The 13,100-nt window shown below is 41.4% G+C and overlaps 1 protein-coding gene across 1 annotated transcript; it reads left to right on the top strand.

The window, feature by feature from the left end:
* Positions 1-910: 910 nt before the first annotated feature.
* MRPL23 (mitochondrial ribosomal protein L23) lies at positions 911-12,834 on the top strand. Its single transcript, XM_069857879.1, has 5 exons — positions 911-960; positions 1,135-1,257; positions 2,941-3,023; positions 4,855-4,928; positions 12,486-12,834. The coding sequence occupies exons 1-5, from the start codon at positions 935-937 to the stop codon at positions 12,648-12,650; spliced, it is 471 nt and encodes a 156-aa protein (XP_069713980.1). The 5' UTR covers positions 911-934; the 3' UTR covers positions 12,651-12,834.
* The last annotated feature ends 266 nt before the right edge of the window (positions 12,835-13,100 follow it).

The raw sequence follows: 13,100 nt of genomic DNA, 5'->3' as shown, positions 1-13,100 counted from the left end.
CTCTCTGGAATGGTGTTTCATACTTTATTTAATGGCATCACATTTTGCAAAGATTTGGTAGTTGTTCAAATCTGATTTTAGCTTTATTTGATCTAGCTCTTCAGCTTGGAATGAGGTTCAAAATCACCAACAAAGACTCCCAATCAGAGGCGTGTTTTACAGCCACCACACGGGCAGATAAGAGAAGCCAATTCTGTTCTAGGGGAGCTCATCATCTGTATGAGACTTGAAATTGACTTAAAAGTTAGAATGACGAAGGGTACCGAAGAATTTGGAATAAAGGAGCAAATCCATAGAAGCTGTAGTTCTCAGCACCCATCTCAGTGCAACAGAGAGAAGGATTCACTCAAATATTACATTGTTTATTGATTCACTTAACCTACATACACTATTAAAGCGCAATATTGAAGTGCGAGTTAGTTAATTCGGTGTAGATGACCTGGACGAGAGGGAATGGCCTCAAGCTCTGCCAGGGGAGGTTTAGTCTGAACATTAGGAAAAAAATTTTCACAGAAAGGGTCATTGGGCACTGGCACAGGCTGCCCAGGGAGGTGGTTGAGTCACCTTCCCTGGAGGTGTTTAAGGCACGGGTGGACGAGGCGCTGAGGTACATGGTTTAGTGTTTGATAGGAATGGTTGGACTCGATGATCCGGTGGGTCTCTTCCAACCCGGTGATTCTATGATTCTATGGCGGCCTTTGACAGCCTGGTGATTCCATGATGCCGTGAATCCCGGGGCAGGCGGGGGGTGGGGAGGGGGCAGGCACCACCCAACACCGGCCGCCGCCTCCCTCCCTCCTTCGCGCCAGCAGGGGGCGCCACCGCCTCCCTCCTCCCTCTGCGCCAGGAGGGGGCGCCGCCTCCCTCCCTCCTCCCTCCGCGCCAGCAGGGGGCGCCGCCGCCGCTCCGCGCCACTTCCGGTGCGGGCGGCGCCATGGCGGCGGGCGGCAGGAAAGCCGTGTGAGCGGGGCCGGGACCGCGGCCGGGGCCGGGCGGGCTGGGCGGTCAGCGAGCGGCCTTATCTCCCCGCTGGTACCCGCTGTTCCAGCTGGGCGGTCAGCGAGCGACCTTGTCTCCCCGCTGGAACCCGCTGTTCCAGCTGGGCGGTCAGTGAGCGGCCTTGTCTCCCCGCAGGTACCCGCTGTTCCAGCTGGGCGGCCCGCAGCTGCGCATCTTCCGGCCCGACTTCTTCATGCTGGCGGTGCGGCCGGGCGTCCCGCAGCCCGAGGACACCGTGCAGTTCCGGGTCTCCATGCAGTGAGTGCGGGGCGCGCCGAGAAACCCCCCGCCGCCGGCAGCGATCCCGCCCTTGGCGCTGCCGTGGCGCTTATTACGCTGGGAATGATACGGAAAATGCAGGCAAACAAACTCCCTGAGACTCGTTTTGGAGTTTTAGAAAGCGAGCAGCCTTTACCGGGGCTGGGTGACGCGAGGGAGCGATCTCCCAGTTGCCTGCAGCAAGCCGGTTACGGAATGGATTTCCCATTTACATGCATTTGTATTAACTCTCCCAGTTTTGGCACTGGCACAGGTTGCCCGGGGAAGCTGTGGCTGCCCCATCCCTGGAGGTGTTCAAGGCCGGGTTGGATGGGGTCTTGGGCAGCCTCTTCTGGTGGGAGGTGTCCCTGCCCATGGCAGGGGGGTTGGAACTAGATGATCTTTAAGTCCTCTTCCGACACAAACTAATCCATGATTCTATGATGTCTTAAGCATATTCTGTTACTTTCCAAGGCCGAATTTTAATGTTATTATGAAACTTCACAACAGTGAAAACACTTTGCTGATTTGGAGCTGGACCAGCTCTCCCTGACCTTGCCTTTGAGATAAGGAAACACTGCAAACTGAGGTGGTGGCGGAAGACACATATGTTCAGCCCAGATCTTGCTGAACACAAGATGTTGTCATCTTCAAGGAATGAACACTGTCTGGAAAAACACCATTTTAAAGAACATGTGCTGTCAGAGCAACATTCTATCTGACTTTAAAAGAACATGGTTACTTTAGTTTAAATAAAAATCATTGCATTTCTTGTAATAGTAACTACTTCTTTTATCAGGGAAACCTTTTAGAGGTCTGCGAGGGCACTTATTTAACTACAACCTTTGCTTTGCTCCTCTTCCTGAGTTTTAGTGAGGCCCAGGCTTCCCAAGACAGGCTTAGGAGGGAGGAAGTGCTTATGAAAATGATCCAGAGAAAATGAATCATAGAATCATAAAATCACCAGGTTGGAAGAGACCCACCAGATCATTGAGTCCAACCATTCCTATCACTAAACTGTGTCCTTCAGCACCTTGTCCACCCCGTGCCTTAAACACCTGCAGGGAAGGTGACTCAACCACCTCCCTGGGCAGCCTGTTCCAGTGCCCAATGACCCTTTCTGTGAAAAATTTTTTCCTAATGTCCAGCCTAAACCTCCCCTGGCGGAGCTTGAGTCCATTTTCTCTTGTCCTGTCCCCTGTCACTTGGGAGAAGAGGCCAGCACCCTCCTCTCCACAACCTCCTTTTAGGTAGTTGTAGAGAACAATGAGGTCTCCCCTCAGCCTCCTCTTCTCCAGGCTAAACAACCCCAGCTCTCTCAGCCGTTCCTTATAAGGCCTGTTCTCCAGCCCCCTCACCAGCTTCATGAGATATTGTCCAAGTATTTGTCAGAACTCTTTCATGCTGACCGATCTAGCTGCACACACTAAAGCCTGCAGCAGGTCCTGAATAGATTAGAAAATGCTATTTAGAAGGTTAGAAAGGATGCTTAGCTCAGGCAGTGAGAAAGCCTACCTACTCTTTCTGAATACAGGCTATATCTGGGGTTTTGACTGTTGAGGCTACAGAGGATAAAATATTTGTCTTCGTTGCAATTTATAAATACGCTAGGTCTATTTTGTCTTTTAAAAATATTTGGACTTTTCTTAATTTTTTTCCTCAAAATGTTTTTGCGTTGCCCAGAATGACAAAAGTGGATATCAAGAATTACCTTGAAAAAATATATAATGTACCAGTAGCCGCTGTGAGGACCAGGATACAGTACGGTAAGTGCAGTTGAATAATTCAAAGGGATGAATACAGCATCCCTGTGCAGCTAGAATAGACTTTTCCTATCAAAATTCCATTAGATTTCAATGAACACTGTTGCCAGGTGCTTAGCTGGTGAGATCTGTCAGCTTAGTTCTTTATTTGACCCTTCAAATGAATATGCACCACTTCATATTTGAATACTTTGATTAGATTATGACTTAAGTTTAGTTTTAAGAAGAAAAAAGCTTTTCTTTTAGTAGAATTGTACAAGTCTTATCATATTGACAGTTATCTAGCCTGTGCTATGTTTTTTTGTAGTTGGTACCATTTCTCTTTGAAGACCATTGAGTGTCTCTCTTCATAAGGAGCTGCTTCATCTGTATTAACAAAAATAGTAATTAAATTTAATTTCAGCCATAGCTTTTTAAAAAACATAAAATAAATATTTGAGTTGAGATTACCTGGCATGCACACAGAGGAGATGTTACATTCTAATAAAGGGCAAAGTTTGTAGAGCAAAGAAGAATATTCTGTTGGACCAGAAAATAATGTCAGAAAAACATCTTGACAAAGCTTCAATTATTCATCAGCTGTGATTCTAGTCACGGAGTTTCTCCCCTCTGCCACCACTAGAAAAAAGCCCCACCAAACCCCAGAAAACCAACATAAAACCAACCCAAGAGAAAATATTCTTAAATTAAGTCATGCTGAACTCTGGACTTGGAGCAAAGGGTCCCACCTCTTACTGAAATAAGCTAAATTTCTGTAAGATCACCTTTACATATGAATGCTTCCTTCCCCAGAGTTTCTCTGACTGCAGTTTGAATATGGTGCAAAGTCAGGAAGATCATTTTCATTTACTCACCTTTTTGATCACCAGGCAATGCATTAATCTAATGGAGAGTGACTTGTTGGTTAGAACATCTTTGATGACTGGGTTCTTTTTTTCATGCAATGACTCTAGCAAAGGAATTGAATGATGTGTTTATAATATTTTTTATTTTAAAAAAGGGATGGGGAAGAAAGAACTGTAATAGTGAAAAATGGAAAACGGAAGAAAAAGCTTCAAAATAAAGTAATAGAACTGAACATGTAAAAGGAAAAGAAGAAAACGGAAAGATCATCTCTTACTTACTGTGCCTAAAATACTAAAGACATTCAGTTCCAAACAGCACTGAAAAATATTCATGCTTGTCCTTATAACCACCTTGTCCCCCACTGCTAATGCAAGTGATAGCAGAACGTGTATATTCAGGGATAAAAGAGGAAACGGGGTTAGAATGTCTAATAATTGAGAGCTTTAATGTCTATCTAACATGCAGGGTATAAATTGAACTTCCACTATTATGACTTGGCAGAAGATTGAATTGCTTTGTGTTTTTTGGATGTGGAGTGTAATTTCTTGGTGTAATTTCTTTTCTAAACAATAGATCCAGCTTATTAGCTAGGTAGTAAAAATTGACAGGTTTGAAACCCCTTAGTGCCCATTTCCTCCTAGTCTTCCTGAAGCTGCTGATATTATGAGGACTGTTTATCACACTTGCTGCCCTACTTAGGAGATGTACCTCCTTGCTTCATTGCAAACTTTGTGTGTGATGTGAAGGCATGATGGCTGTCAGCAATCTTGAGTCATGATGTCTCAGTTCTCTACTTGTAAACACGGAGACAACTATCTACCAATTTCAGTACATTTTAGTAATTCTGATACTGTGTTGGTACTGAGGAAAGAGTATTACTTTTAACAATAAATCAGAACTATTGAAGTCCTTCCCTTCAACTTGGCCTTGCTTTGGACAACTTGGAACTCCTGTTAAGTAAAAGGTGGGGCTCTTTTCATTTCTGCAGGTGCAAACAACAAGAGGAATCACAAGAATCAGAGAGTGAAGAAGCCAGATTACAAGGTTGCCTATGTACAGCTGGTGAGTTAACATGCATGCTTGTGGGAAGAGAGGAAGGGACTGTTAACCAGCTAGAAGTTCAGTGAATTGGCTGGTTGGTTGTATATTTCTGCTTCTAGGAATGACATTTTCTTTAATAAGTTCCAGAATGTATAAAAAGATTTAAATTACTTAGTTTAAAAATCGAATTAAAACATATGGTTAATTTTCAAGTCCTGTAGTTGTTTGTAAGTTATGGTTAGATGTCATATGGTGCTGCTTTGCCAGTGAGTCTCATGCTGACCCAGTACTTGGTGTGTTGGAAGGTTCATGACTTGTGTGGTTGATTGATGAAATGTCCAGTAAGTGAAAGAATATATTGTAAGGGTAGGGAACTTCTTATTAAACCTTTTTGGCTTTCAGAAGAGATTAAGGCATGTTCCTTGGAGAGTTCTTAGTCATGTCTAAGAAGCACGCTTTGTGGCTAAGCTGGGTTCTGAAATGTATGTTGGTTGCCCAGTGGAAAAGGCGCTTCATATTCTTACAAGTTTCTTTCATAACAAGAGTGCATTGTAGTTTAGATTTCTCTTGGGCATACCTGTCTCTATGTAAAAAAGAAATGCAACCAGTGACAGAAAAACCCTTCACATACCAGAATTACATTAAAGGAATGCTATTTATGGCTGTAAAGCCGTACAACTCAAAATTGCTGTTGGCAACTCAGCCTCAGTGTTACTCCATCCTGGAACAAGGATTCAATGTGGGGAGTCACTGAGTGATTTTAAAGACTTCATAAGGGTTCATATGGACCTGTAGTCAAATTGAAGAGGCACAGACAATGGGAACTCTGATGTTCTGTTAGTATTTTAGAGTTTAAATGCACTTGGAAGTTTTGCTTCTAAGCCCCTTTTGAGAAGGGGAGTGGAAAGAAAAGTAAGGAGGGTGTCTTTTTCTGACATCCCTTGTATTTAAAAGAACAATATAAAGCTCAACGTTAATAGAAAGTAACAGAGTTGTATTTAGATTAGGACTAACCTTTATTTACTGTGCTGAAGTTAAAGGCAACCTCATCTCTGTGGAGATTTTGCATTATGATGGCTTAAAACCACATTTCTTTTTCAAGGAAGAGTCTCTGTTTTTGTAGGTAGATTCTCCTTCCTGGATTGTCTGTGCTAGGTTTTTGTCTGTGAGAGATCAGGTATGAACGATTCTGTAATAACACAGCTGAGAAATGGAATGCCAGGAGTAATGTTGTATCTTAGAAGCTGCTGTCTCTGAGTGCAGTTCCTTAGTAGGCAATTGCAAGGACTTTCCATTCTCACAAAGTCTTGCTAGTGACTACTTTGATTTTAGAGTCTTGTTTCCCAAGAAAGAAGCAGATATGCATCTTTAGCAGATTATGATAAGTTCTCAAATTTTATTTCACTGTATTTAATGGCGTCTTGTTTCTTTTGTTTACTGAGTTGACAAGGAGGTAGTTTACAATCCATAGATACTCAAGGGAAGTAGTGGGAAGCAAAATGCACCTTTTTGTTCGAACAAGCCACTCATTTAAGGCGGTGCCTTTGTGCAATTATTTCATATCAGATCTCTGAACCTGCAACAGTTGCTGTTATCTTAAGGGCAGCTCCGCCTTGGAGAGAATTACCCAAACTAGCTTTGTACTGGAGGCAGTTGGACAGCACTAACTGGTCATTCCTCCAGCCTCTCATTTTGAATGCTGGGCAAATTAGCCTGCACAGAGCCCTGTAGTTCTGTGGCTGAGGGCTGCTCCTGGTATGCGAGAGAGCAACTGCCCCTTACTGCGTTGCCCTATACTGTAGTGTCATAAATTTTTGAAGAATGCCATGTTTCTGTCTGACCCGTGAAACAGGGTCAGGGGACCACCTTTTTCTGTTGTACTTCACCTGAAATGAGGGAATTCTGATCATTTACTAAATTCAAAAGTGAATCTTTGTCTGTGCATTACCCCTTTGCTTCATTTCTACTCTCTCTGCTATTTTTTTCCTATTGTTTTTGGAGTCTGTTAATTCTGGGGTTTTTGTTAACCTTTCGTTCTTTAATTTTCATTGTTAGCTCTAGTGTCTCAGACAGTGAGCTCCCCATTCTATATTCACACCAGATTGAAACAGTGGATGAGACGAGAAACACTGTCATTGCTTATACTGGTTTTGCTTTCATTCTCATTCATGGTGTGATGCAGTTCATTGTTAATATCTGCCTAATTTAGGAAAGTCTTTGGTAACCACTGTAAAATCCTTATTTTCATGAGAATTAGTTTGCATTGACATGAGTCAGAGTACCTGGGTTTTCCCACCGTTTTTACCAGCTGTGTTTTCTCTCATTAATCCAGTTTCAAGTTAAAACTGCTTATAACTAGAAAAATAAGGATGTGTTTTTGGAAGGTCTTGGTTTGATCTTTCTATTGACCACTAGGTGGAAGTATTGCTCTTTCCAGCAGGGACTCGGTAGCAGCTACCTGATGAAATTGAGGCTATTCTCATGACCAGTGACATTTCCCTGCTTCATAAAACATCACCTTATGTGTCCCAATGCAACGTACATATCCATTAGCTTACTGCAGATGTCTCAGAGGTGGAAGGTGTATGAAGTCATAGTCAACGTGCCCTTAGGTGTCAGTTTAGTGCACCAACTGTTCCACTTGTAAGAGTTGTTGTCCTTTCTTTTCCAAATACTATTTCTTGGATATTCAGAGCTGTTTACTTTATTCTCCGGCTGTAACTGGACAAATACGTGATCTATCCAAGCAAAATATTTTCTCACTAAAAAAATACCTCAAATCATAGAAGGCTGTGGATCAACAATATCTTGCCATTCCAGAACCTGCCTGCCTTTTTTCCTCTTTTGGAATGTGGTGAGAAAGGTTTAAGTTAGAAACTTATGGCCCCGTGTATCAAGTGCTACTTTTTTACAGTTTTATTTTTCTTAATTAAAACCAAAGCTATATATCTTTGCAGAGTAGACAGGATGAATGCAATGCAGCAGCCTTTCTCCTTACTTCAACATATTTACAACTGTCCTGTTTAAAAAAAAAAAGTAAAGAAAGGCAGTGGGAAACCTTGCAGTTACATCAACATTAGGGAAATTAAAAACAACAACATCTCCTCCTCCTCCTCCAGTGTTCTCACTGATTTAGCTCAACAGGTGTTAACACCCGTGGGAGCACAACTGTAGACAAGCCTCTGGAATCCAGACCTATTTTTAATTAAACCTGTTTTGAGAAATCTAATGGAAATGACTGTAAAAAGGAGTCCAACCTTGTCAGCGTTAGGACTAACACCTATTTAGCTGCATGAATGATGGCACTGGTGGGAACATTTTTGCAAATGCTTTCTCCTCGATCCCTGTTTAGTGTGTCCATTACATTCATAATAATTAACCCATCAGATGTGCCAGCAGTTTTCTTTTGACGTGTAGTGAATTCAGAGGAAACTCAGATGCTCCATATGCTGTGTCATTCCTAGGTAGATTTTTGAAGTTTCTTTTTGTGCTGCTTTGCCATACTTTTCAATATCAGATGTTACCACTGTGATAGTAAGAGAATTGTTCAAACACACTGGTTTATTAAACTTCACTGCATTTGCTGCTACTGCTGGACTGAATCTTGTACTGTTCAGGGTCCAACGTTTTTCCAGTTAATGATAGTATAAACATCACTTTTCTCCTAATCCTGAAGGACAGTAGTAAGTGCTTCAATTATCTAAATAATGAGAAGATCTTACAATTGTTTACATGATCAGTGTTTGCTGCGTCATTCCTACATAATGATATCTGTGCTGACCTTCCATTCCTAAACTTTCCAAGGGAACGCAAAGGTCAGAGAAGTATAAGTGAGTTTTTGCAGGATAATCCTTCCAGCAATTTTCTGTCATGAGGCTCAGCAGTGGAAAGGCTAATACTTGACTTCATAGGCCTAATTATGGTTACTTAACCTCCCATTAAAATGAATGGAGGCAATTTGTACCACTTGATGTGGTAACTCCTACAGACACACAGAACAAGGTGTGTTTTCAGCCTTTCTAGAGAATGGCTTGAAATCTAAGTGGAAAATACTCGTTTGATGCTTAGGACACTTTTTATCTTTAAGGATTTAACAAATGAGTCGTCATAAGAGCATGTATATAAATCGGTTTTACATTTGGGTAATGCTGAAGCGGGGATTGGAGTTTTGAAGGAGTAGAAGTTTAATGGCTCTCATTTCTGTAATCTAAACACTGGACTGCACATCTCACTTGAACATAATTGTAGAATTTGTAGGAAAAAGGGAAGTCTCTGGGAAGATCCTAAATTGATAATAGCAATGCATAAAATCATCACGTTGCCTTTATTTTTTAGCTATTTTAATACCGCCTCTTTGAGTTGCTTTATTCAGTTTGTTCCTTCTTTTACCATTATAAAGGCTCACTAGGATTTAAGAGCATGTGGTGGTAGAGCCTGCCCTGACGAACTCCAGGGTATCAGTGTATCACCTCACATTGGTAAAAAAGTTCTTTTGCTGACAGTGCTGCATCCAGCTCCAAGACAGAATAAATTATCTAAGTTTGGGGGTTGGTTGTTTTTTTTTGCCACTATCCCACTATCTTGTCTTTTTTACAGGATTTTCTTTTAGCACAGCTGTGTCAGGCAGGATGGTGTTCTTATTTTGTCCCCCTTTCTCTGTGCTTCTAACAAAGGTATTTATGCTGGCAGAAGTTCTAAGGAGGACTGAGCCATAGCCTTTTTAGAGCTCATTTCAGCTACTGTGACTTTCAGTAATTCAGTAATTAAAAGGGTGACCTTGGTTATTTGCCTTCGCTAGCATTTCATGTTCTAGCAGTTTGCAAAACAGATAAAATCCTGTTGAACTTGGTGGAAATTTAGTTGTTAGCTTTATTTAGTTTAGGATTTCGTTCTGAGGATGCATTTGTTGTATGGTTGTCAGATGGCTGCTGTATGGAAAGGAAGACTTTAACAAAGAAAGTGTAAGAAAAAGCAGCACTGCCTAAAGGAGTGATGATCCTTCCATTCCTTTGGTAGGCATTTTTTTGAGAAGGTGGCATGTGAGCTCGAACTTCAGTAGCCTCTGGAATCACGTGGAAGATGCATTGAGTGTAAATATGCCTGGACAGACTCACAGTCCTTCATGTAAGTTGATGCCTTTTGGTATTCGTGAAGTTTTGAAATACCCAAGACACAGGCTTCTTCTGCAAACTAGCTACTGAGCATGCACAACAGCTATTTTTCATGCAGCTTTCATCACTTCAGAGCCTTACAGTGCAGTATTACTGCATAGTATTGTTACTTAAGATTTATCAACCTTCAGTTCTCGGGGTGTAATGCCTTTGCTGTTTCGAATCGTGTCTGGCTGCCAGCCAAAATCAGAATTTCTTCACAAAACAAGAGCTGGAAAGAGGCAAGTTGTCTGCACTGACTTTGATTTATTAAAAGACTCGAGATACAAATTGACATTTTCAGCTCAATATTTGACTTTCACCAGCCTTGAAATGGCAACTGTGAACACTTTGATGAATAGCTGAAAGGTTTGTCTGGTTTTGCTACAGCCTCTGTGTGTATCTCTTTTGTGTTTCCCCCCTCTCTTTTTAAAATAACTATTTTGCAATGCTTGGTGAATTACCATGGATGTTGTTAGTGTGCTTTAGGGACAGCTTTCCTTCATTCTCCAATAAGGGAAGTGCATTGGTGCTGGAAGCATACCAGAATGGAAGTGCTGCATAACAAGAACAGTCCCTTACTACACTGTTACCAATATAAATAGTTCTCAAATTTTCAGTGTAGGTGGTATGCCTACCACGTTAGCACATATTGCTTTCTGACTTGTTTAACTAAAATGGTTTCCTCTCCAGGGCAGATGAGTCCTTAGAATTGGCCTCCTCTGTTCCATAGATACCACATGTCTGAGTGACCTGCCCATGCTGCAATTAAAACACAGTAAATTTTTGTAATTTAAACTAATTCTTTTTCAAATGCTTTAGCGTGCTAAAGTCTTGGGCAGTGCTTGGCCTCAGTGTTGTATGCTGCTGATCCTGCTACAGAAAGAGTTTTAGCAGGCTACAGCTTTGGGATTGCTTTAGGGCATTGATAAGGTTGATTTCTGTGCCTCGAAATGGAACTATGGTTTAATCGTCATAAGACTGCTATTATAAGCATACCTATTCGTAATTTAAGGCTACAAAGGAGTTGAAACCCCAGAGTGTACACTGTGGAAAGGAAAGCCTTGATTTGTTCCAGTTGATCTTATCCAGGCTAGAATCAAGGGAAGAGCAATGTACACTGCAGCTCCCCTGTTGTTTTTGTAGTATGGTCAGATTCTTAGGAAAACCCCAAGAAGTATGCACTACAAAAACAACCAGAGCATTGCTGGCTATGAGTTGATATTTCCTAGATTCTAGTCTGGATAAGGAGACATAGCACACATTCAGTTGGATTAGGGACATGGTGACTTCTTTTTGGATTTAATCATGTCACGTTTCTGATGTAGCATAGGTAGCAGTTTTGTGGAAGGCTCCTTTCATGTCCTTTGTGGAACCATTTAATAACTTAGTGTCTTGTTTGATTATATTTATTGCACAAATGGAAAGAATTGCTAATCTGAAAGAAAACCTGTTTTCATCTGAAGCAATTAAATGCTTTTGTTGAGATTTCTGTATGCGACATTCTGCCAAACAAGTTAATGTATGGTAAGGTTTGTAAGTATTTTGGAGAATAATTTTAGACTTATGAGCTTTCAGTTATGAGTTTTATTACGCAAAGTTCCATGTGGAATGGAAGGGCTGGTATAGATATAGTTGAGTTTAATGAAGTTGCACATAGTGCAAACACCACTAAGAAGTAAGTAGATAATGTTAATGGGATAGAACGTTTCCACAGATTAATGGTTTCCTGCTGTTAGATAAAAACCAGAAACCTGTTTATTTTCCAAGTGGGAGACGTAGATCTGATGATGACATTTCATTAATACAAGTTGTCTGTTAGGCAGAATGACTGAAGCCGATGTAATCACTTTAATCTCATCAGTGACGTATTAGACAGCTTGTTCCCACGATAATTGTTTTACACTATAGTCTTTATTCCAGTTGATAAGAAACCTCTGATATCTGTTATTCTGTATTCCCACAATACACCCTGCAGTAACAGCTGCTAGGACTGTTCTCTTTTATCCTTAGCTGAGATCTAAACAACTATAACCACTGCCCATATCCTGAGTGTTAACATAACGTGCCTGCTCCAGCATGTATTTCCCTGATGGTGTTGCTTGAACAAAATCACTTATTTTGCTCATCTTCCATTTACTGTATGGCTCATACAACACCTTTGAGCTAGTTCAAAGTCTTTGAAGAGGTGTCCATCTCCCAGCCTTTCATCTGCAAAAAAAGATGTCAGTGTCTTAATGAGCACACAAAAGAGGAAAGACTGAAAGTTTGCTTTTTTGGGTGAGAGGGATGGAAACAGGTCTTGAGATGTAAGTGGTACCTTTTTATGCTAGCTGAAACTTCAGGGTGGTCTTTAATAGTAAGTGTATGCATCTTAGCTACTGCAGAAAGGCTGGAATGTCTCTCTGACCATTTGTTTTCTTTTCAGGGCCAAGGACAAACCTTTCAGTTTCCCAACCTATTTCCAGAGAAAGAACAAGACGCAGAAACTCAATCTTTTGATGACTTCAAGAATAAATACATGGAGAGAGAGCAGCAGAAGCACAAAGGTGACCCCAGAAGAGGCGGAGTCCCTGATTGGTTTGGACTTTGATGCAGCAAGCCAGCTGCCTTTCTTTAGGCTCAGAGGGATTTAGATCAGCAGAACTTGCACTCTTCCCTTCTTGTAATGACTGAATGTTTATTCTTCAGCAACCCTTGCTAGTGTGTCATTTTTCCTGGCTGTTTGTGCACAACTACAACAAAATGGATCTAAAGAAATAAAAAGGTAAAATAAATCTAGCTGCATTAAGTCTTTAATCTGAACTTGTTGACTATTGCTTAAATGTGAAATTGCTTCTTGTTCCTGACCATGAGAGTGTCATTGTGCTTACCTTTTTCCTGCTTCTTGGTTGGTTCTGAGTAGAAGAAGGGGGCATGTCATTTTCCAGGTTTGCATTGAATAGAATGTGTAAAAGTCAAGATGAGTCAGTTAGGGGCAGACATGAAGGTATAGCTAACTAGACTGTGTGCTCAGGATGTAGGATTCCCTTATTGTCAGTTA

This window comes from Phaenicophaeus curvirostris, chromosome 5 (assembly GCF_032191515.1).
Source record: "Phaenicophaeus curvirostris isolate KB17595 chromosome 5, BPBGC_Pcur_1.0, whole genome shotgun sequence".
Taxonomy (NCBI): domain Eukaryota; kingdom Metazoa; phylum Chordata; class Aves; order Cuculiformes; family Cuculidae; genus Phaenicophaeus; species Phaenicophaeus curvirostris.
This window is presented reverse-complemented; position numbering and strand designations above follow the sequence as displayed.